Source organism: Amphiprion ocellaris, chromosome 9 (genome assembly GCF_022539595.1).
Source record: "Amphiprion ocellaris isolate individual 3 ecotype Okinawa chromosome 9, ASM2253959v1, whole genome shotgun sequence".
NCBI lineage: Eukaryota > Metazoa > Chordata > Actinopteri > Pomacentridae > Amphiprion > Amphiprion ocellaris.
Window position 1 is genome coordinate 31919947 of NC_072774.1, and position 23663 is coordinate 31943609.

The following is a 23663-nucleotide window of genomic DNA, read 5'->3' on the forward strand; positions in this document are numbered from 1 at the left end:
GTAAAGGCATTAATAGAAGACCTGCAGGGGTGTCTTGGTGTTTCTGGCACCAGAATGTTGCGTCCTGTAGGTTACATGTTGGGGCCTCCATGGACCAGGCTTGTTCTAGTGTATCCTGTGGATGCTTGATTGAATTGGGATTTTGGGGAATTTGGAGGAAGGGTGAATTCCTTGGGCTCTGTCTCGTGTTCCTTGAGCTGTTCCTGGCACATTTTCCTGCTGGGAGAAGCTGCTGCCATGAGGGAGGGCCATTACCATGGGGGGTGCTTGGTTGGCAGCAGTGTTTAGGTGGGTGGTGCGTGCTAAAGTAAAATCCACATGAATACCAGGACCCAAAGTTTCACTGCTAAACATTCCATTGTAACGAGACGATCAGTGTTATTCACTTATCAGTTGTTTTAATGTTGTCACTGATGGTGCATGCTGTTAACAAGCAACAACCAAATGAACACAGTCATTGTCATGTTGCTACAGACACCATGGACACATTATAACAAAGCCTTTGTGGTAAACAGGCTGAACTGGGGGAGCCACAGGTCTTGTACTCCGTTGATATCAACCTGCAGCTTTTTGCAATCACAGACCAGCTGGCGACATGCAAAGGCCCACAGTATGTGATAGCTCAATGCTTTGTAGGATTACACTTCCAGAATATTGGTTTACAATCATGTTAGCAGCACTGTTCTCACATTGCTAATGCTAACATACTGACATGCTACATGCTAGCAGTTGTTACTTAGCATTAAACATCAGATGCAGCTGAGGCTGATGAGAATAGTATTCATTTTGTGGGTATTTTGTCATGCACCAAACTATTTGACAAATTAAAGATTTTACTTGACGATACATGCTGAAAAGCTATAAGATCATGAAAGTCATTGGAATTTTTTCTGAGGGGCACACAAACATCTGCACCTACTTTATTTGAAAACTTTTCTATACCTATTAAGACACTTAACATTATAAATGCACCTAATTGTTGAGATATTTCAGTCTGAACCAAAGTCAGCTGACTGGTCAACATTACAATCCACAGATGCATGAGAAAAAGGCTGTATGAAGAGGTTATTAAATATTCTTGTTAGTTGGACTTAAAATTACATTTCCAGGGCCTTACATTATTGGACTGTACTTGCACAAAGTGCCTCTCTGACATCTGTTATTATATTGTTCAAAAACACTGAACGTATCTTATACCATAATGTCTAAAGCCAGGTGACATAGTAGTTTTGGCAGCAGTTTGTCAAGAAAGCTGACAGAAGTGTAAACTTAAGCTTTTCAGTAGATTTGCTGAGGACATTCATTGCCTTTTTAGAAAGAACTCCAATATTTGTGACGACCTGCTGGGCTTTACCTGAAGGAAGAATAATAAAATACAAAATAAACCTTTCCTACCATTTGCTACCATAATTTTTTGAGCACATTAATTCTCTTCAGAAGATCAACTTCTGCTATTTTGAACCCTTGCTGATATTTCCTCTCCCTTCGCTTTCATAACACAGTGTCAATATGCAAGTATCCATGAGTTTCAGCAGTCATCTATGTTACCAAGAGGGAAGCATTTCTTAATCACTTTCATCATGACCTTTGTTTTTCATCCTCAGCACAAATGTTACTTGTTTAATCTCTGCTGGTGAAGCTGTAACACTGCATCTATACAGGCAGTGTAGTGTGAGCAGCACGTTAGCCGAGCAGCAGCCACATCATTGCTTCATATGTGTCTACAGGAGGTGTTCAGGCACAGTAGATTGTAGATCCCCTGGGTTTTGGCAGCTCTCAGAAACCAGTACACCGTGACTGTAGTTATGATGTCTGACAGAAGAAACGGACTTAAAGCATATTGTACGTTTTGGGCAGGTTGTAACTGCAGATTTCACTAGAAAAGCAGGAGCTGTTTTATGGCCTGTGTAGAGACCTGGACTGATTAAAAAGTGAAACTGAAAGATAGTGTTGAAATGCCTCTTGTGTAGACACTATGCAGATAAAACCATCAAGTTTGTTCTGTCAAAAAGTTTTGTATTGTTTGGGTTTTATGTGCATACTCTATGAGCTGCAGACAGCGTTCCAGGCTTTTAGTCTTGCCGATTAAAACGTCCAAGGAGATGCTAAGAGAGTCACACAGGGAGCATGCCACCTCTCATCCATCCCTGCCACCTTCAAACTGTCCTCCAGGTTGAATGGAAGTGAACATGACTTTTTATAGCAGTGGACTGCACGTTGGCCCTGGGGGTGGTGTTCTGTGTTCGACTTATATTCTGCCGTCTCACCTGAATAAGGAGAGGAGACGAGATGCTGCTCTAGTGAACACACAAAAATAACCGGGGCAGCTCACAGCATGTGTGAGGCTATGACTCTCTGTGGTTTTGTATAACAGTGATCCATCCTGCCATGTGACGACACACTACATCAGTTAGAACCGTCATGTATACGTTTGCATGTGCTTTTGTCTATAGTGTACACCACAGGCCTGGGATAAAAGGCTGAGATCAAAGTGGAGATAAGAGGAATGAAAAGAAGTCAATAAATAAAATGAGGGGGAAAACAGAAGACGGAGAAAGAGTGAGGAAGGAACGGCTTGAGAGAAGAACTGACAGGTCTGAGGAGATAGAGCAGAGGAGGGAAAAGAAGGGAAAACCAGTGTGTGTAGGTGTGTGTGTGTGTGTGTGTGTGTGTGTGTGTGTGTGTGTGTGTGTGTGATGAACCTGAGTCACTAGCTGATTGTACATCTAAGCACGTTCCTGCCTGTTACCATCCAGCACATTTCCTAGAATAGAGCAAGCAGGCTATTAAAGAGATGGGACAAGAAAAATAATGAGAGCCAGGCTGTATAATGTTAAGTGTACGGGAGGGGAGGGGAGGGGGGGTCACATGAATACACATACATGTCTCTTATTGACACAACATCCCATATATTGCCGTCGTGGAGACACTTCTTATCTAAAGCCATTACTGCACCATGGAGTCCATGTATTTTTAAATCCGGCCACCTCTAGGGGGAAATGAACATCTATCCCACAGTCTGTTTGTGCAGACAAAAAATAACATGTTTTTTTTGTAATGGTTTCACATTTCTCTCGTTAATTCAGTCATCGTTTCTGCAGTTATTAAATCTTGATTATTTAATAAGAGATTCACACAGTCGAGGGTTCAAAATGGAAACACTCAGCTCGTCTTATCTTGGTTATGGGGTTGGGTTGGGAGCAGGCAGGAGGGCAGTGCCTCGTTGCTTTCCAGCAGCGGTGCTATGATACCTGGGTAATTACTGTACAGGGCTTACACACATCAGTGAGCAGTAACCAGGCAACCAGCCAGCCTGCCACAGAAACAGACAGAGACTTTCTTTCAGAGTCACAGGTCTGTCTGTTATAATCAGCTCATTTCATCGCAGCCGAGCCAACAGAGCAGAGATTTTGATCTGTGTCCACCTCAAAAATGAAGGGAGACATGATCATGGCCTAATGGAGCAGTAAAGGATTTGTCATTCCTTTTTTTTTTTTTTTTTTTTTTTTTGTCTGCATTTGTTCTCATTGTTTAACTCCACAAAAGGGGAGTCAACATTTTATGAGATTGATGCATATTTTAGTCTTGCAGCCAAATATTTTAATATTTAGTGCATGTGTGTGACCATCACCGGCCCTCCCTGAAAGCTAAGCAGATATTCTTTATTAGAATTCCCTATTATGAGCCAGGGAGGGCAGTGCTACACCTCAGTGATGTGTGGGGGAAACAAAGACTGGACAGGACGAACAGGACGAACAGGATGAACAGGGATAGAAAATAACAGGCGTTGCTATTGCAATTAAAGATTGTAAGGTGGTGTGTTATGCCCAACTACTAATTGCCCATCAATAAAAAAAAAAATAAATAAATAAATAAATAAAAATTTGAAAAAAGAAAAGAAAACCAAACCAACACAAAAGAAAAAGAGATTCAATAATAAATGAACAAATGGTACTGAGCACCATAATTGTGGGTGTCTTGTCATTCCTATTTCAGTTTAGCTGTTCAACAACCAGGTTTTTCTCATATGCTACATACCTTTAGCTTAAAAAAAAGGATCGATAGCCTGTGTTCTGTATTCCATGTTGTGTAGTTGATTTGTTGACGTCGTTGACTAACCTGAGGCAACGGTGCAAAGTTTCCCATCAATCCCCAAAAAAATTTGTCAGTTAACTCAAGAATTCAGAAACTAAGATGTTTAAGAACAATCAGAGTTTTGCCCTGCATTATATTTGTAAGGATTTTTTTCATTATTAGTACAGTTTTTCAACAGTCTTAAAGCTGTCAGATACCTGTACATTTGATCTGTTCTAAAATACATAACAAAGTTGATGCTAGTATGTTTGCAGACTGTTGCCTATTTGCACACTGAGCAGACCCAAGGTAAAGTTTTTATTTATCTGTAGTTATTAGATCTAATTAAATCTGGTCAGAGCTTCATCTTCTAATTGAAATATGTGACACTTCTGCTGCTACATGCTTTGCTGTTGCCATAAGTGTGATTCATTTGAGTGATGAGACTGAACCAAATGGTAAAATTATGGACCTTTAAACCAAAACCATGAGCTTAAAGGCACTAAATCAGTAACCCTGAGTGGAACTGCTGCATCATTACGACAAGTAACATCTCTCATATTACACTCAGCCATCGGATCCCTCATTATTATGAAAGGACTGATTTGTGCAGCTTGAAATCAACAAATACATACCAGTGAAATGAGAAGTGTAACACTATACCATAGCTTCAGTAAGTTTATTGTAATTACAGGAAGGTTCTTATCATCTTCTGCTTTGGCTTAGTGTGAAAATTTCAATCATTGTTTTGCTTGAATCTAGATCCTTGTCCTGCAGTATCATTTCCACAAACAGCTGGTCATTACTGCAGCTCTGCGTGGTGATAAGGGTGTCCATGTTTGACACTGTTCATGTGTGTCTGTCGAACTGTGTTTTCTCCAAGGTTATTTTCATCAGCCTACCACACAGTAATCTCATTACACTGTTTTTAGATAATCAGATTAGTTTGCGCCCACCGGCAACTGCATGAGGCCTGGACTCACCAATAAACTAGTCCACCCGAGCATCTCACTGTGTGCTCCACTGGCTTGGAACCTGGTGTACCAGGCAGCTTAATCTTCTAAACATACATTATGTAATGGGATGCTCACAGTGTACAGGTATTATTATTTTTAGTTATTTTATTTTTAAAGTAATCTAATATCATTGGCTTAGAGTTAGCAGCACACAAAGGCACCTTTTGTTTTTTAATTCGGGGTCCAGAGACTGCATGTTGTATTAATCAGTGTTTTTATAATGAAAATGGAGTTAAAATGTGAGAAATGAAAGGTGTCATTCAGTAACAGACAGCACTGCAGTGTTTTGAGCATCTTTCTTCACATTGTTGTTATTAAGTGGATCAACTTGACAGTTTGTTTTTCACTATCACAGTTCTCATCATGTATTTCCTTCAGTAGTTTCTGGAGACCACACCAGAGCTAAGAGGAGACTTAGGCTCTGTTCACACTTGGAATTGGCTTGCGTCTAAACACAAGTAGACAACTCTAGGTACATGTTGTGAATGCACCCACAAACCACTGAGGACACACTGACATCAGATCTCTCAGACCACATTTGGAGGTGGTCTGCACTGCACACAGCAACATTTTTCCAGCAGTGTGTATGTAACTGTGTCACACTCATATAGGCCACATTGAAAGACAGTCTACTTGTATTGAATTTTCTGCAGAAGTATAACTACATAGTCATTGTCCTTCTGATTTATTTACAAGAGTCACAAACATCTTGGGCATTTGTGGGTTCACCTTAAACATGTCAAGAAATAGACCCAGTGTGTATTGTCTTAATTTCTTATCCCTGCTTTTAATTTCCAACAGAATTGACAGGGAATGTGCATTGCTAAAAACAATATTGCAATTGTCCTGTGAGGGACATATGTTGTGAATACCCAATACATACACTACTGTTCCAAAGTTGAGAATCACTTAGAAATGTCCTTGTTTTTGAAAGAAAGGCATTTTTTTCCGATGAAGATAACATTAAATGAATGATAAATCTAGTGTAGACATTGTTAATGTGGTAAATGATTATTCTAGCTGGAAACAGCTGATTTTTAATGGAATATCTCCATAGAGGTACAGAGGAACATGTCCAGCAACCATCACTCCTGTGTTCTAATGCTACATTGTGTTAGCTAATGGTGTTAAAAGGATCATTGATGAATAGAAAACCCTTGTGCAGTTATGTTAGTACATGAATAAAAGTGGGAGTTTTCATGGAAAACATGAAATTGTCTGGGTGACTGCAAACTTTTGAACGGTAGTGTAAATTGAATTGAATTGAATAAAAAGAATAATTGTTTAAAAAAAAAAAATTATACAATTGGTCTTTGCAAATGGAAATGGTGTCCGTGTTTATTTGCATACAGACTGAGGACGTAAGATCTGATCACAAGTGGTCAGTCCAGACACATGTGGACATGCATTCTAATGCCAGGTATGAAGTGAGCTTTAGATCTGGACCTACACTCATCAGGTGGCCAGAAGCATGGCTGCAAATGAATGCTAATGTTATTCTGTCTGTTAGATGTGTAAAGAGGTTACTGTATGCTAACATGTTCATCATGTAAACTATATTATGTAATATGTCAAAGTTAATTGATACTGACAAATACCGCAGCTAAATTCATTTATAAATGAGCCACCTAATAACACATTCAGGTCAGTACATTTAATGCACTCACTGTGAATACCAAATCGATGATTTATTTCAGTTTTAGTCTGTGAATATTAAAAATGAATCTTTTAAACGCTGCTGTGAGAAGAATTGTGTTTTATCCAAATTTGTTTTGTGTCTTAAAAGTCAGATCTATGCTTTGTTTTGTCCTCATGGTATCCCTCTTTAAAAGCCAGGTTACTAAGTATCCTAATGAGTTTAATGAGTAGCAGAGTAAGCAGAAAAAGACTGTGCTAACAACTCCACAGCATGCAAAAGTGCTTGAGTTATAATGACATATTCTGCTCATGTCAGATTACACATGAAATGACACTTTTTTTTGGTTCCTCATCAGTTGGATTGATGGTGGATTGAAATGCTAATTTTCCAATTAACAGCGAAGGGGTGCCATGGTAACAGCATTAAGTGTTGAATACTGAGCAGAGGAAATAGCAGTTATACTGTGGTTCTCTGATTTGTGCTAGTCTTTTCACTGGTGTAGCTGCTCTTAAAGACCATTGTGTCTCAAGATAATATGTCCTGATTACTCATTACCAAAATGACCAAGATAACATTTAGCGTAAAGGCTGGGCAATATGGCCAGATCATACATTTCAGGAGGTTCTTTGTCCTTATTGACGCATCAGGATTTTTTTTCTGTTGTCATAAACTCAAGACAAAAATGCAATTCCAGAATAGCTAATTAAAATTCTACACCTTTCCATGATAAGTAGGGTTATATGTGCAAGACCAACAAAAGGAAAACACCACTAGCAATCCTGTAGCTGTGCAAAAATAACAGATGGCATACAATGAAACACCAAAATACCTCCAAAATATATTTGCTGTTTGGTAGGTTAAACTAAGAATTTACTGTTTTCAGTATTCTAGTAAAAGCAGACTGTGTAAGTGAATACCATGTAATTTCCTGTCGTTTCTGATCCCAATACATCTAAATCCACTGTGGCAAAACATCCCTCCATTTTCCTTGTGTGCTTATGTCTCAGATGATGGAGCAGTTTTGTCTTGTGGTCTCAGCATAGTGGTCTCTTCAACACAGGATGGATAGGAGGGGTGTACTGTAAAGCACATTTTACATAGCCAGACTTTCTTTGGGGTAACCCAGGTTTTTGTGACCAGTCTCTGTGCACACTGCCATAAAAGGTGCCATTTGACCCTTTCACAACATGTGGACCGATCATGTGCCACCAAGTTCATTCAAGAGGAAAAGGTCGCTATAATGTAGAGCTATGAGGAATATAAAAGTTTATTACAGTATAAAACACTGCCGCCAGGAGAAAACTATTAATTGCGTAAGATGATACATTACTTCTGCTGCTCAGTGCGCTCTTAATGCAGTTGCTTATTTCTTACATGGCAGCTGCACATTGGAGTTTTTACATTTCTAACTCTACACATTAAATGATCCTCAGGAATGCATTTTGGTCTGACACTGTCATAATGAAGGATGCATGTAAATCACCATTGGCCAAATCAAAGTGAAGTTAATGTGACTGATTAAATATTATCTGTTAATTTGCAGCAAATCAGGACCAAGCATTAAAACATTGGTATGCATTTTTTTTGCATCACCAACTGAATGGTTGCAGTGTGTGCTACTGTAACGGCTCAGCTTGCAGTTCAGCAGGTGTGCAAATGTAATGTATCCCCTCACTAGAGAATCTATATCGCTGATAGAGAATATGCATGGTGAGGAAAGGGCAGTTGCAGCTGATCTCTAACTCTGAACATAACATCCTCTGGAGCAGCATAGGCGTGCAGAGCCACCTTCATGACAGTGTAAACTCTGGCTTTAGGCTCAACATGCTTTGCTGGACCATTAATCTCACTTTGTAACACCTTTCAGATGTCTCCAAGGAATTTACAAGAACTTGCTATATTGTCATGGCTCCAGACAACTATTTGTCACTGCTAGTGTTTGTGGTTGAGAGACACCAGAGAGAACTCAAAGCTCCATTTTGCAATTCAGGCATTTTTGAAATTGTGCAAGAACGGAAAATTTTAATTACTTCAATATATCGCCATTAAAGATGATATAAGAGATCATTTTGGCTCTAATTAGAGGAGGCTCTGTCTTTAGTCTGAGCTCAGCCTGGGAGTGCACCTGAATAGAAATGACAATCAAGGAGGTGAAGGAGAAGATCAGTTCATTCAGTTTCTACTGCGGGGTTAATGTACCCAGTGTAGCAATGACAATACAAATAGCTTTCACAGAACATTTAAAGTTTGATTACATCCATAATGTCAGACAAAACTACATTTATTGTGGGGCCCAAAAACTCCCCGAGTCAGTTTCTCCTTTCAGTCTATCCTCTGTCTGTAGCCTAACCTTGTCCTGCTGAACACTCAAAATATAAATTAGCCTTGAATAGCATTAGCAATCAACTAAGAGCTAGAGTGTTTATTGTGCACTTTCAATCAATCTGACAAGTCACTAAGATCAGGGGTTTCTTAGCTTGTTCTGCTTGCTGATTAGTGAAGCTGCAATGCTGCCTAGAATGACAAAACATCTTAGTCTAGACTTCCATAAGCAGGAAATGCTGCCTTTGCTTGAGAATCATCCTAATTAGCAGGACTCAGAGTTGCCATTTCTTTTAACCGCTGTAAAATCCTCATCTATTTTTACCTGTGCATAAATACAGGGTGTCCCTCAAGTCTGGACACATAGGCAATGTCATTAACTAATCATTAATCATTTTTTTGCCTCTAAAGATTAAATATGGCTTTGTTGAAAGAAGAAGAAGAAAGAGTTGAACTGGTACTTCTCAGTGGACGTGAAGGATGGACAAAGATTGGGTTACAGTTAGGGAAGGGATTTTTTTCAATTAAATTTTATTTATATAGTGCCAATTACAGGTCAAATTGTCTCAAGACGCTTTACAGAACCCATATGCCTGAAACCCCAAAGCAGCCCTAAGGCGACAATGGCAAGAAAACCTCCCTTTTACAGGGAAGAAACCTTGAGCAGAACCCATCTGCCTGCTGGCTGATGATTTTTGGGGCTAGCATGAATTTTAGCCATGACCAGTTCTTTAGATTCAGCTGATACATTTGGTTGTCCAGAACAGGGTTTGTCCATGACACTGCCAGTGTCTTTAAACTTTTTAACCACCTTCACCACCATAGAAAAGCCAAGTGGAATCCTCCTTGGATGACGTCCATTAAATTCATTTGCTATCTTTCCATATGTCCATCCTTCACTGAGAAGTACCAGTTCAACTCTTTCTTCTTTCAAGTTAGTTAATGAGATTTCCTATGTGTCCAGACTTTAGGGACACCCTGTAGTAAGTATAATAAACATCTTGGCTAAAAACACCACTGGATGGTTGGGTTATTTCAGTTGCGTAAAATTAAAAGTGAAATTATGATGTCTGACTGGGCAGATTGATCATTTTCTTCTACTTGGTTAACATACTGGTGAAATCTCATATCAACATTGCTCTGGATGACTGGTGCAATGTGTGGGAAGACATTAGAATGAACATGTTACCACCAAAAGCTCATTATCATCCAGTCCTACCCAAATCGCTCAGTGCGATAAGCCCGAAACCCATTTGTGCACAGCAGTGTGCCCTCTTATCTGCTCTCACTCTCACACCATTTGTTCCATCTACTGTAGCATACATGAGTCCATTACTGTGATGAGGAAAAGGGTACTGAATCAAAGGAGATGATGGCGGTTGGCAGTCCTCCAGATGGACTGGCACAGGTGTGTGTGTGTGTGTGTGTGTGTGTGTGTGTATGAGGGGGGCACACCTTTTTAACTGCTTATTACTTAGCATGGGCTCACACGTGTGTCTGTGTGGTGGCCAACTGGGAACAGTGCTTGCTCAGCATACATGTGAGTAAATGTGTTGCTGTCATCTTCATGGAAAAACATGCACTCTGCTGATTCAGATGTGTACAGTTCAATGTATCTGATAACTAGAGCTCTGAATCTGAGAAGTGAAAGCATTTAGGAGCTCAGTATTCTGGGTAATAGACCATATTTAGATTACTTGTCTCTATGTACCCTCATATGCTACTGTACTCACACACACACACACACAATATATCGACATATACAAGCCAGACGTGTGCTTGTATTTAAATGAATATCTTATAATGCGACTATGAAAAGAAGCGATCATTGTGATGTTTAGGACCTCATTATTTGTCCTCATTCAGCTTCAAGGACATGTACAAAGGCTGTCTGTCTCACCAAACATTCCACTCAGTCACTCCCGTTCTCCTCTTGTCCACTCTCATTTTACAGCAGTGTCCCTGAAGGACACCATTCTGTAAAAGTCTCATCAAGTTATGTCGATGTATCTCGCAAAGCATGTTTTCCTTCCTACATTTAGAAAAAAGCATTCAAATAAAACCTTAAATGATCAACTCCAAACTATTTTAATCCCTGTAATGCATTTATCATTGTGTCATTTCAGCATGGACTGCTGGCCTTCAAGTTCATCCTGACCTTCCTCATCCCAGATATTCCCAAGCATATCCAGATCAAACTGTCACGTCTGGAGTTTGAATCGCTGGAGGCCCTCAAGAAAAAGGTAAGATCTGACTGCTTGGTTTTTGTATAGATGGAGGTAATGTTAAACATTTTTGAAATTCCACATAGTTCTGTGGGTGTTATTATCACAACAATATGGCTACAAACTGTGGAGGCAAAAAATCATTGCAGTGTTGCTTTAGTCAAATCAATTATTTATCATCCAGCTGCTGTTTTTCGCTTTCAGGTTTGTAATTGGCAGCAGCTTCGTTTCCCCCTCTTTGTATTAGCGAAAGCATTCCTGATCAGTGGCCACTGTGTGCTGTAGACTGTCAGCAACAAATGCAAAACTGTTAAATGCCTGGGAGCAAATAAAATGATCTAAATTAGCAGATGGTGAATATAAAGAGAATGACCCTCAGATATTATTAGTCATGATTAAAGTTAAATAGGTTTCCCATCACTACATGAAAAACTGTCCCAGTGTGCTTCTTGAAAACCCTCAGTCCAGACAGACAGACAGTAGAGACAGCGCTTTAATGTCCTCATGTCACTCGGCTCTGACAGTGTCACCCTCTGATGGCCTGCACTCGATCACGTCTAATGCCATTAAACAGGCAGCACCATGTGAGAGCTGCACCGCTGATCACGCTGATGCACATCTACAAAAGCACACAAGTATTTACTGTGTGCATGCATGTGTGTGTGTGTGTGTGCGTGTGTGTGTGTGCGTGCGTGCGTGCGCGCGCGTGCGTGTGTGTGTGTGTGTGTGTGTGCGTGCGTCCAGTGACCCAAATGCAAGCTTTTGTCTGTATGGTGGAAAAATTCAATTTCCTCAGAGTTCCATTATTTCACCAGATAAACTGTATGTAACTTTAAAACATCCGGAGATCCATTGGTGAACACTGTATCTCTCACCCATGCAGTGATCTGACCAACATTTAATTAAAAACTGATCCATCAGTCCAGCCCCAAGGCCATCATCAGCATATTAATAAAGCTTAGCCCAAAAAAAAAAAAATGCAACCTTTGAAGAGGGAGCCTTCAGATGGATATTGTCCAGTTTAAAATATTAACCTCATGCAGGGTTCTCTGCAGAAACCAAACTGACCTTAATGCAGTTTCACATGCAAGTCCTAAACGAGCTACACAGCTACAACTAAACTATCCATTATCTATACACCGCTTCATCCTCATTAGAGTTGTGGGGGGCTGGAGTCTATCCCAGCTGACTGAGGGTGAAGGCAGGGGACACCTGGACAGGTAACAGTCTATCACAGGGCTAGACATAGAGACAAACAATCACACTCACATTCACACCTACAGACAATTTAGAATCACCAGTTAACCTCAGCATGTTTTTGGACTGTGGGAGGAAACTGGAGAACCTGGAGAAAACCCACACATGTACAGGAGAACATGCAAACTCCATGCAGAAAGATCCCAGGAAGGCCGGGACATGAACCGGGGATCTTATAGCTGCAAGGCGACAGTGCTAACCACCAAGCCACTGTGCAGCCCCAACTAAACTAATTAGATAAAAATCATTTGCTCCTCTCCCCTGAAAGTTGAGCTTTTATCTTTATGAAAGTGAACAGTTTATTTTTGTATGGTTTTGTGTATTTCAGGTGAGATAGCTTTAAGTTTTTAGCAACTTTTACAAACAGTGATTAAACCCTGGAATGATCAAAGCATCCATAGAATTGCTTTCACCTTTTGCAGTTACATATCAGGCAAGAAAACCAAAAAACACCCAACACTTTCCCACTCATCCATTAAAAATGTTAAATCATGCTAACCCAAATATAATAGAATTAGCTTACCTGGTAGACTTACATTGCATCCACAGTGATATGAATACTGCTTTGCATGATCAGCTATGGCAAAGCAACACATGGCTTTCAACCTCACTGTCACTACACTTAATCTATTGTAGCTCTGTTCAGTAAACTGTCGGTGCCAGCTATCTGCAGCCACTTGTCTTTCATGAAATATGTGGCTTCATCCCTTTTAAATCATTCCAACCCTATTCTGTGACTTTCTGTCCTAGTAATGTGACTTCACCAGTTTGTCAGCGTGATGATATACTCAGTCATCAGGAAGTCCACATATTTTGCAGCTGTGGTGAGGCAGTAACTCCCTCTTCAAAGTCTGGCCTATCTGATTCCAGACAAGACAAACTGAAGTGGAAGTCTCATACATACGACCATAACAACATACTGGTCTATAGCGTCTCATTTAGCATTCACAATGGGCTCTTGATGCCTGTCCCAGACCACTTTGTTGAAGACAAATGGTGTGCCTTATGTTAATAGTATTGATATGGCTCCACAGTAAAGCATTAGCTCGCTCGGCACCGCGGCCATTTGTTTGATGTAGACTGACAGGGCTGAGTGCTTCTCTGATGAGCTCTTTGGCTTTTCGTTCATCATTTCTTTCTCATGGTTTCTGTTAGTTTTCCTCGGTATGTTTGCAGTTTATGAGTTTACCATTTTCCATACAGTGTCCCCATCCGCAGCATGGTCCCTCTCTTACAAATACTGTAGACAATTAGATCTGCTTTTCTGGATCTTCACCACTGATGTCAAAGATGCTTTTCCAAGATAAAACCGCACCAAACTTATCTGATAATCCACTGATGTTTATTTCCAGCTCTGGGTTGTAGTCATAATTAAATACATACTCATCCTTAATATCCTTAATATCCTTAATTGGTGCGTTTCATGTGCAAACCCAAACACATCAGCCAGGGAGGTTTGGTTTAATGAGCGCTGTTCTGTGGTCTCTTGATTCTGCAGAGACAGCTCCATGGAGGGTAAGTAGCTCAGGTTGTGTGTGAGTTTGGAGACTTTTATGACATTACTAAATGGTTTTGGGTTTTGACAGTTGAGTGATTGGATGAAATGACTACTCATCTAATGTTCTAACTCAGGGGATTTTGTTGTGAATTTGTGATTTAACATCCGTGATTCTGTATTTAACAGTTTAGTAAATCACCATTTCCACTGTCACCACAGCCATGATGATAAACAGTTATTGATAATTTAACTGTCAGCATGGCACCAAACCTCAATGCCATCACATCTGATTGACTATATAGCTGCTTAAAGATGAACTGAGTGTCCTGGGGCTTAGATGTTTTTCTTTTCCTGACTGTCATTCAGCTGTTTGCAGTGGACGTCAGTGTGTTTGACCTTGGACTCAGAAACACATGCAGACAGACAGTATTCAGACAGAGTTACAGCTACATTACAGTTGTTGCGTACTGCTTAAGGCAATCCATTACTTTAACATATTGAGTTAAGTTGTAGACGTACAGTACAGATTGTTGGAGGACAATCAGGTTGACGGTTGGTTAAACGATACCACATGAGAAATAACATCCAACAGTTGCAGTGTTATTTGGTATTTTTGGGTATGGGTTGCTCTAATATTATGTGGTTTTTCATAGTAGTTTGACCATTGAAAGTGTTGACACATAAAAAGCAGGACATATTATAAAGAAGTTCTTATCAAAAGCTGTAGTCGCTTTAAATGAAGCATTCTAAACAAATCTGATATACACTACTGTTCAAAAGTTTGGGGTCACTCATAAATGTCCTTATATTGGAAAGAAAAGCAGTTTTTTTTCAATGAAAATAACATTAAATGAATGATAAATCCAGTGTAGACATTGTTAATGTGGTAAATGACTATTCTAGCAGGAAACAGCTGATTTTTAATGGAATATCTCCATAGGGGTACAGAGGAACATTTCCAGCAACCATCACTCCTGTGTTCTAATGCTACATTGTGTTAGCTAATGGTGTTGAAAGGCTCATTGATGATTAGAAAACCCTTGTACAGTTATGTTAGCACATGGATAAAAGTGGGAGTTTTCATGAAATACATGAAATTGTCTGGGTGACCCCAAACTTTTGAATAGTAGTGCATATGTTGATGTCTTTCCTCTTATGTTAAGACTTTTTACAGATTTAACAGTTTTTCTCCTCAGCTATTCAGAGCTAGAACTGTGCCATATTGTGTTGTCCAATATATACCAGTATAATTGAGCAGAAACAATGTATCTGTGAGCCATTTTTAAAGATTCTATGAAGCAGATTGCTGGTTTTATTGTTTTCATTACATTTTGAGAAGATGAATAACATGGAAGCAGACTAATGTGCACATCAGTTGAAATTAGTCATGCATAGCAGTTTGTCAGAAAGAGCTCTCTGTGGCTGTAGCCAGGGAGGCTGTTTAGCATGCATGAGGTGCAAATCAATTTGAAGCTAGAGAAACGAGACTCTTGTATAATTTAATGATGCTGTGAGTTATGATTACCTCTTAATTGTATTTATGAATTAGAATGGAGTGTTTGATTAGAATAAAATGCAACAAATGCCCTTTCCGACCATGCTGTTCCATAGAATAACTATGTGGCGGGATAAAATGTGCTCATTGGCTCTGTGTTCAGACACAGAGAGGTGCTGTAGGATAAAGTTGTTAGGAAGTCTCACAATCCCACAGGAGACACTTGATCAGACAGATTAGTGACTTTCTTGGCTGCACTTCTCCAGCTACAAGTCACCTTGATCTGCAGCACCATCTGAGCAGATCAGTCACAGCAGGATGAACGTGCAGCACGAGACCCTGTCATACCCGAACCATGGCGTCATTAAATCAGCAATAGTTACATGTCACATAGATGTCACCTCAGTGAATACATGCTAAAAGTTTTACAGTGCAGAGGTTTCATCTTATTTACAGAGTTTTATTTGGAGTGTCTTCTTATATATATGTACAAAAGTTTGGGGTCACCCAGACAACCTCATGTTTTCCATGAAAACTCCCACTTTTATTCATGTGCTAACATAACTGCACAAAGGTTTTCTAATCATCAATTAGCCTTTCAACACCATTAGCTAACACAATGTAGCATTAGAACACAGGAGTGATGGTTGCTGGAAATGTTCCTCTGTACCCCTATGGAGATATTCCATTAAAAATCAGCTGTTTCCAGCTACAATAGTCATTTACCACATTATCAATGTCTACACTGGATTTATCATTCATTTAATGGTATCTTCATTTAAAAAAAAAAACAGACAACCAAACTAGACAAGTAAACCTTGGCTTTAGCTAGTTTGGTGAAGGCAAGTTTGGATAAGGGGAAGGTACAGTTAGATCATAGAAGGTCTGTCTTGGATTCAGTTCCTAGTTGACACAATGCAATGAGTCTTAAAGCTCTTATTGAATATTTTATCTCTCATTAGTATTTTTATTATTAAAGACCAATTCTGTCACACACTGAACTCTGCCAAAGATAGTGAAAAGACACGTGTCTGAAACATCACGTTTGGATCATCAGTGAAACTGTAGACAAAAAATCCATTGACTGCAGAACCTTTAAGACATGGAGTCCTACCTCAACCTTCTATTCATGAAATCAGCTTTTAGTACTCGTTCCACTCATACTTGAGAATCTGGACTCTCATTATTTGTTACCAGGCAGAAGGATTGGGTGTACAGCCAGAACATTCTAGCTGTTATGCCGTAGTGATTTAGAGCTCACTTTCATGTGGCAGCTACACATTGTTAACATCACCACTAAATATCTACCCTGAAACAGGCCTGGATTCTAGCCCAACAACAGCTGATGACAGATCTGAACTCATTCTTTGACTTGTAGTTATGTATATATATTTGTACTTTAAAAGGATGGAAGAAAACTTTATGAGATTCCATCAGGGTCTGAAAGGATTCTAACTTAATAACCTGATTTGATTATGGATTTAGATGAGATAAAATGATATCAAACTCCAGCTTTAGTTAAAGGTTAGATAAAGGTCAGTGTGGTTGAGGACTCTAAGAAAGTCAGAGAAGTACAGGATTCTCTCTCCGCCAGTTCAGTAAAGAGGTGAAAGCTAAGCTTCAAATCTTCCATCAGTGGGAGTCAGCAGTCGGGGATGAAGACTCAGCAGAACACATCCTCAATAGACACCCTTCATTCTACACAATTCATAACTACAGCCCAGACCTCGACAAGGCATTACAGTTCTGCTGTGCAATATGTTCCCATGCACATCTAAGCACACTGATAATTTATTTTTCCAGAAAGGAGCAGAGCATCTCTCAGTTCTAATGCAGCTGCATGGCTACAGAACACACTGCAGCAAATAATTACACTCACATGTGTCCATTCATTCAAGATTTTTGACAACCACAGTACAGAAAATGAGCAGCAATTGGTCAGGAGTTGTATCACACACACGGGCCTGTCAGTTTAGCTTTAGCTGCAACAGTCCCGATTTAGAGCACTATTATAGCAGCCAGTCACCCCCACATCTGGTAGTATGAGCTGTGATAAGAATGCAGAAGGGCCTTTATGTATGTTAAAGGGTATGAAGCATAGAAGTGTGCAGCTTTGTGGATGTGTTTATTTGTGTTTACATGTGCAGAGTAAAATAGACTCTGGTGTGGAAGATGACTGTGTTCTCTTCAGTGCTTGTAATTGTGAGTAAGCAACTTCAATTCATGTTGTGAGGACAGAAATCCTGTGTTTGGGCTTGACTTCCTTTTGACGTCAAAGTCTCCATGATATAAATGTGAAGACTCATCTTAGCTAGGGATCAGCGGATAAGGAGGCCGCATCCGATCTGAAGTAGTGCATTAATTTTACAATAATTAACCAATACAGATAATTGGAAAAATGCCAAATATCAGCTGCAATAATCGACCAGGCTGATAATCAGTCTATGTCTAATTCATGGTTAGATTAAGGTTGAGTTCAGGCTTATTTAAGGCAGGAAATAAATGAAGATCAATCCAATTTCTGCTGAAATGATGAAAATATCACTCTGTATGTGTGTGTGTCCATCCATCTATTATCTATACACCTATACTTAATTCTCATTAGGGTCATGGGGGGTTGGAGTCTATCCAGCTGATTTAGGGTGAAGGCAGGGGACACCTGGACAGGTCACCAGTCTATCACAGGACTACATATAGAGACAATCACACTCACATTCACACCTACAGACAATTTAGAATCACCGATTAACCTCAGCATGTTTTTGGACTGTGGGAGGAAGCTGGAGAACCTGGAGAAAATCCACACATGTACAGGGAGAACATGGAAACTCCATGTAGAAAGATCCCAGGAACGTTGGGACGCTAACCAATAAACCACTGTGATGCCGTGTGTGTGTGTGTGTGTGTGTGTGTGTGTGTGTGTGTGTGTGTGTGTGTGTGTGTGTGTGTGTGTGTGTGTGTGTGTGTGTGTGTGTGTGTGTGTGTGTGTGTGTGTGTGTGTGTGTGTGTGTGTGTGTGTGTTTTTACTCTTCCAGATTTTTGAGAACCAGTTTGGGTTTCAGACCATCTGAAGACATTCTGGCTGCTCCATGATTTTTCAGCCGTCTTCAAAGGGCTGTTTGAAGTTCAGGACTTGGTTTTGGGGAGACTGTTAGAGCTAGGATTTGGTTGGGTTGGAGTTACTTGTGATGGCTGAAGCTGCAGTAAGGGGAGGGCATTATGTCAGTGAATGTCCTCACACAGATAGCCAGACAAACTTTGTAGAGTCCTGCTTCCTGTCCTCTCTGATCAGTCCTGACATGTCAAACCATTAGAGGGACATGCAGAACAGACGGTGGCTCTGGCGACAAAGCTCTGAGGACAGCAGGGTGAGCAGGAGACAGTGTGTTATGTAAGACATCACTCACAGTGAGCTGCGGGATTATTGAATCAAAAAACTACACAAAGAGAAAGTTACAGGTTTTTCTCAATGGTTTGTGTCACTTTTTATAAGAGCACAAATAGGATTCTGTTTTTTTTAGCATGGTCTCTTATCCAGACATGAGAATCATTGTTGATTTATTTAATATAGAAAATGTAAGAAAAAGCAGTGGAAATAAAGCAATTTGTTATGACATGAAAACACAAAAAAGCAGCGAATCCAGAAGCTGATTGCGAAGCTGCCACTAGCAAGTTGCAACAAACTTGCAAACTCAGCAGACGAACATCAGTGTGAATCCAGCTGTAGACATCGTGTTTGTTAACTACCAGGACAGTAAAACACATTCATTCTTTGGGTTTTTTTCCCCCTGGGGAATAATCCAGTCTTTCAGCTTGTTATTGAAAGGATTTACTGTAGTTGCTCCGTTATTTTCCTGAGGGAGTCGGTATGTTGAGGCCCTCCGCTGCCCCTGAAGAATCAGCGCTGAAGTTAAATGGCTGCCTCAGCACAAATTCCCCACGGATCAGTCTTTGGGACAAACTTTAATAACATCCCACACTTCTCAACCTCACATGTAATTTGCCTGCTCTGCTTCTTGCCAGAAGCACAGAAGAATTAATTGATTAAAACGTAACTCTGCCAAGATCAGCATCGAGGGAGGAGAGACGTCTTCAAAGTCCTACACTGTAATGTATTAAAGAGAGACCAGGAACTGTTGGACGAGCATCGAGGCCGAGTGGAGCCAAATACTGTCTGCACTGTACTGTCAAGAGTTTAGGTAGTAGCATGCAAAATGACTGATCCATAAGGTAACAATAGAAAAAGCCATACATCATGAGGAGTAAGGAGATTGTAAAACTAAAGTGCAGTGTGAATTTTGAAGGAGTTGCAGTCATGTGTGTTTTATTTGATGTGTCCATACATACGTACATATACAGCATGTCCCTAACATAGGAAATCTCATTAACTATCATTTTTTTGCCTCCAGTGGTGTCTGTAGTCAGGATGTTTATTATACTTACTCCAGAGTGTCCCTAAAATCTGGACACAGGACATCTCATTAACGATATTTATTTTTTTGCCTCCACAGATTAAATATGGTTTTGTTGAAAGAAGAAAGAGTTGAACTGGTACTTCTCAGTGAAGGATGGACATATGGAAAGATAGCAGATGAATTTAATGCACATCATCAAGGAGGATTCCACTTGGCTTTTCCATGGTGGTGATAGTGGTTAAAAAGTTTAAAGAAACTGGCAGTGTCATGGACAAACCCTGTTCTGGATGACCAAACATATCAGCTGAATCTAAAGAATTGATCATGGATAAAATTCATGCTAGCTCCAAAAAATCACTTCCCTAACTTTCCATATGTCCATCCTTAATGTCCACTGAGAAGTACCAGTGCAACTCTTTATTCTTTCGACAAAACCATTTAATCCTTGGAGGCAAAAAAAATGATAATTAATGAGGTTTCCTATGCGTCCAGACTTTAGGGACGCCCTGTATATGTTACATACACACTTACATTGTGTCAGTGTGCTGTAGAGATGAGATGCTAAGATTTAGATTTAGATCTGAGGTCAGAGTTCCCAGAACTTCTTCCATGATCCTGCCTTCCTGTACTGCACATCTCTAGTTACATCTTTTGTGCGAGCTCATCTTTCTGCTCCTGTCTAACCTTGTGGAAAACTGCTAGCAGACAGACTTGTGTTGTTGAGACAGCTGTGAGAAGATCAGATCTATGTATCAGGATCAGTTTTTGCTTACGGTGTACCTCCAGCCAGCACTGATGGGAACGCGCTCTGCTGTCCTGCTTCAGTCAAACCCATGATCCTCTCTGAGATGTATGCCGTCAGCAGAGCAGCACAAAGAATACTTTCTCTGTGTTTCCCTGTATGGTCCAGAGACCTGACAGACTCCATCTGCAGGACACTGTCCAGACCCTGCAGCCTGCTCACATGTAATGCTATTTTAAAAACCCTGCTCCCCCTCACCGCTCAGCACTTAATGTCATTTTGGGAAACAGAAAGCTGCCTCTGGGACACCTGTGCTGTGTCCTCACAAGCCTAGAGAAACTAATTACAACAACAATATGGTTTTACAAAAGCACAGGCTACACACACACACACACACACACACACACACACACATATGCACTGCACTTTTCTGTCATGACCCGAGTGACTATAAAGACGCTGCTGTTTGTTGTGTGTGTTTCAGAAAATGCTGGAAGCCGCGGAGCTCAGTAAGACTTTCCAGTGAGGAGGACAGGAGGCCCTGCAGACTCTGATGAAGACTCCTGTTTACGTATTGACAAACACTCCTCACATGTATGTATTATGTTACTTTTGGAGTTTGAGTGGCCCGTTTTTTATGTGCAGGGGTTCACTGTTATTCTGCAATATCTTTACGGCATCACTGAAAGGGGTGAGTTTACATGGTTTTACTGTTGGAGGGGTGGAACAGAGGAAGGGTGCATAGCTGTGTACCAGATGTATTATGTTGGTCTCTACATTACCTGTACTGTAATGAGGTATTGTGTTGGGGTTGTGTACTCGTGGGATAAATGGTGGGAAATATGGGCCAGGTGTTCAAATCACAGAGAGATGCTGTAAACATGATATACTGTAGGGGGGAAAAAAAGTATTTCATATCCAAGACTGTTGATGGAAGTCATTTACCATTCTGCTTGTTCTGCTCTTTAGCCACTGAAGTCACTTTGGGTTGGGTTCAATCAGTGCTGAGGTTTGGGAGGATGGTTGGTTCTGTTTACTAACCCTACAGGATGGTGGCTGATGGTGTATTCACAGTCTACACCTTCACCACAGCCTCCATCTAAAGCACTCCTGATTTGACTGACAGTAAAACAACTGATGCTGACTGTGTTTCAGTATTAAAGCTGCTTGTAATGAGATGAGTTTTTATCCTCAGCACTTCAAGCCTGGAATTAAAGAAAGGCCTTGAAGATTTAAATGTTAAAAGCAACCAAAACACTAATTGTGAAATATAGTCGTGACTGTAAGAGGACACACAATTCATAGTTTGGTGTATTTTCACAGAAAACGAACCAAAGAAAGTATCATTTTTGTCATTTATTTTGAAAATCTAAACCTTGACAAGTGGCTTATGGGCCATAATTCTTACGGTGTAGTCAATTAAATGCTGCTTCCTGTCGATAAGAAAAGACAGTATAAAATGAATTCGACTAAAAGTCGATTAAAATGTGTATGTGACTAATACACAGGAAATTCATCTAAATTGTAATTTATCTGCAGCTTTGAAGGCTAACCCTGCTAGCATGCATTTGGGGTGCAGCTCTACTCTAGAATTTCTGTTCAGTAAATGTAAATACATCAACATAAATAGACCTCTGGCTGTTGGATCACAGGAAAATGTCTGAAACGGAACTAAACATCATGTACTGAAACTGTGGAAAACTCATCTATTCTATTATAATAACCATATCTAGCATTTATATTTAAGGGCAACAAGGACAGCAGTCCAACCTGATTGAAATAAGTCTGACCTCTGTGATTCTGATCTCATTTAATACGCTGATAGAGTGAAGTTTAGACATGGCAAAGCTCGATAACACCTTCTAGAAATTCAAACTACATAAAATCTCATGGATGGTTTTCAAAGTAAAATGTTTCAGGTCATAAAATTAAAGATATTTAACTTTCAGTCAGTGTTCACTATGATTAAAACTACCAGTAAATTACTTTGGCCTTCCTTTCCTTCCACACACAAGAGATCAGAATACATGTTTGTTTTATTGGGCTGTCTTATCTTAGCATGTAGCTGCTGTATTCTCTTATAACTAATGTTGGTTAGTTGCTTCCAGTGTAGAGGACTATGACTTGAAGTTTAAAACCATGCACTCTTGTATCACCCCTGGTGCCTTGAAATGCAATGCAATCTTGTTTGTATATGCTCCACACACTGTCCTCCAGTATTTACCTTAAAAATCGTATTGAAGCTGTAACAGCACATTGAAACCCAGCGTCCTTGGCTTAAATAAACTCCTAGACAAGGAAATGAAATGTGTGTCCAGCTGTACCTGTTTGTACTTATTGGATTTTAGCGCTGGAGGCCTGAAACGTGCTCACTGATCTTCCTGCCTCTGGTTCCTGCTAGAGGGTCCACTGTGTTTGTGTGAGGAAATTAAAAGGCAGGTTCATAGAATGATCAGCTCTGAATAAAGCCGCAGCGTGCCATCTGGTCTGGATGCTTCTGGGTTACTTGAGTAGTGAGGCGGAGAGTGGAGGTTGCCAAACATAGAGAGTAAAGCTCTTCAGTGTCATGCAGCATGTTAATCACCATCGACTGCTTGTCAACACCTTCAGTGACCTGGATCAAACGCTGCCTCCAGTCTCTGACCCACATGGCTCCGGATCTTCATCACAAGACCTATTCTGTGATTAAAATTGACTCATATTATTATTAGATCAAACTACTGTATGACTGACTAGAATCAGCTCAGTTCTGTGAAGCATTTTAGCATCTTTCAGCTAGTTTTGGTTTCATAACATGCAACTTTACCCAGCAGGAAACGGCAAAGTTAGCAACTAGCTTGTGAACATAAAGCATTTCTCAGCTAAAGATATTTTTCTCTTTAGTTGTAGATTAAATCTGACCTAAAGCAGACTAAATATCAGATTTCATCAGGTAGACACAAACACATCCACAAGTGTCTGGGATTAACAGTCATTTCTA

General features: G+C 40.1%; 1 protein-coding gene across 2 annotated transcripts in view; it reads left to right on the forward strand.

The window, feature by feature from the left end:
- The window catches only part of ano10a (anoctamin 10a), a 42656-nt gene extending 19666 nt beyond the window's left edge, over positions 1-22990 (forward strand). The window contains exons 14-16 of one of the 2 annotated variants that reach the window (XM_023278055.3): positions 11178-11294; positions 14032-14048; positions 21168-22990. In XM_023278055.3, coding sequence (XP_023133823.2) covers positions 11178-11294; positions 14032-14048; positions 21168-21237 — 204 coding nt within the window. In that variant the 3' untranslated portion in view covers positions 21238-22990. The remainder of the gene's footprint in view (positions 1-11177; positions 11295-14031; positions 14049-21167) is intronic. The other variant, XM_055013545.1, reaches the window with a different exon arrangement.
- Positions 22991-23663: the final 673 nt, after the last annotated feature.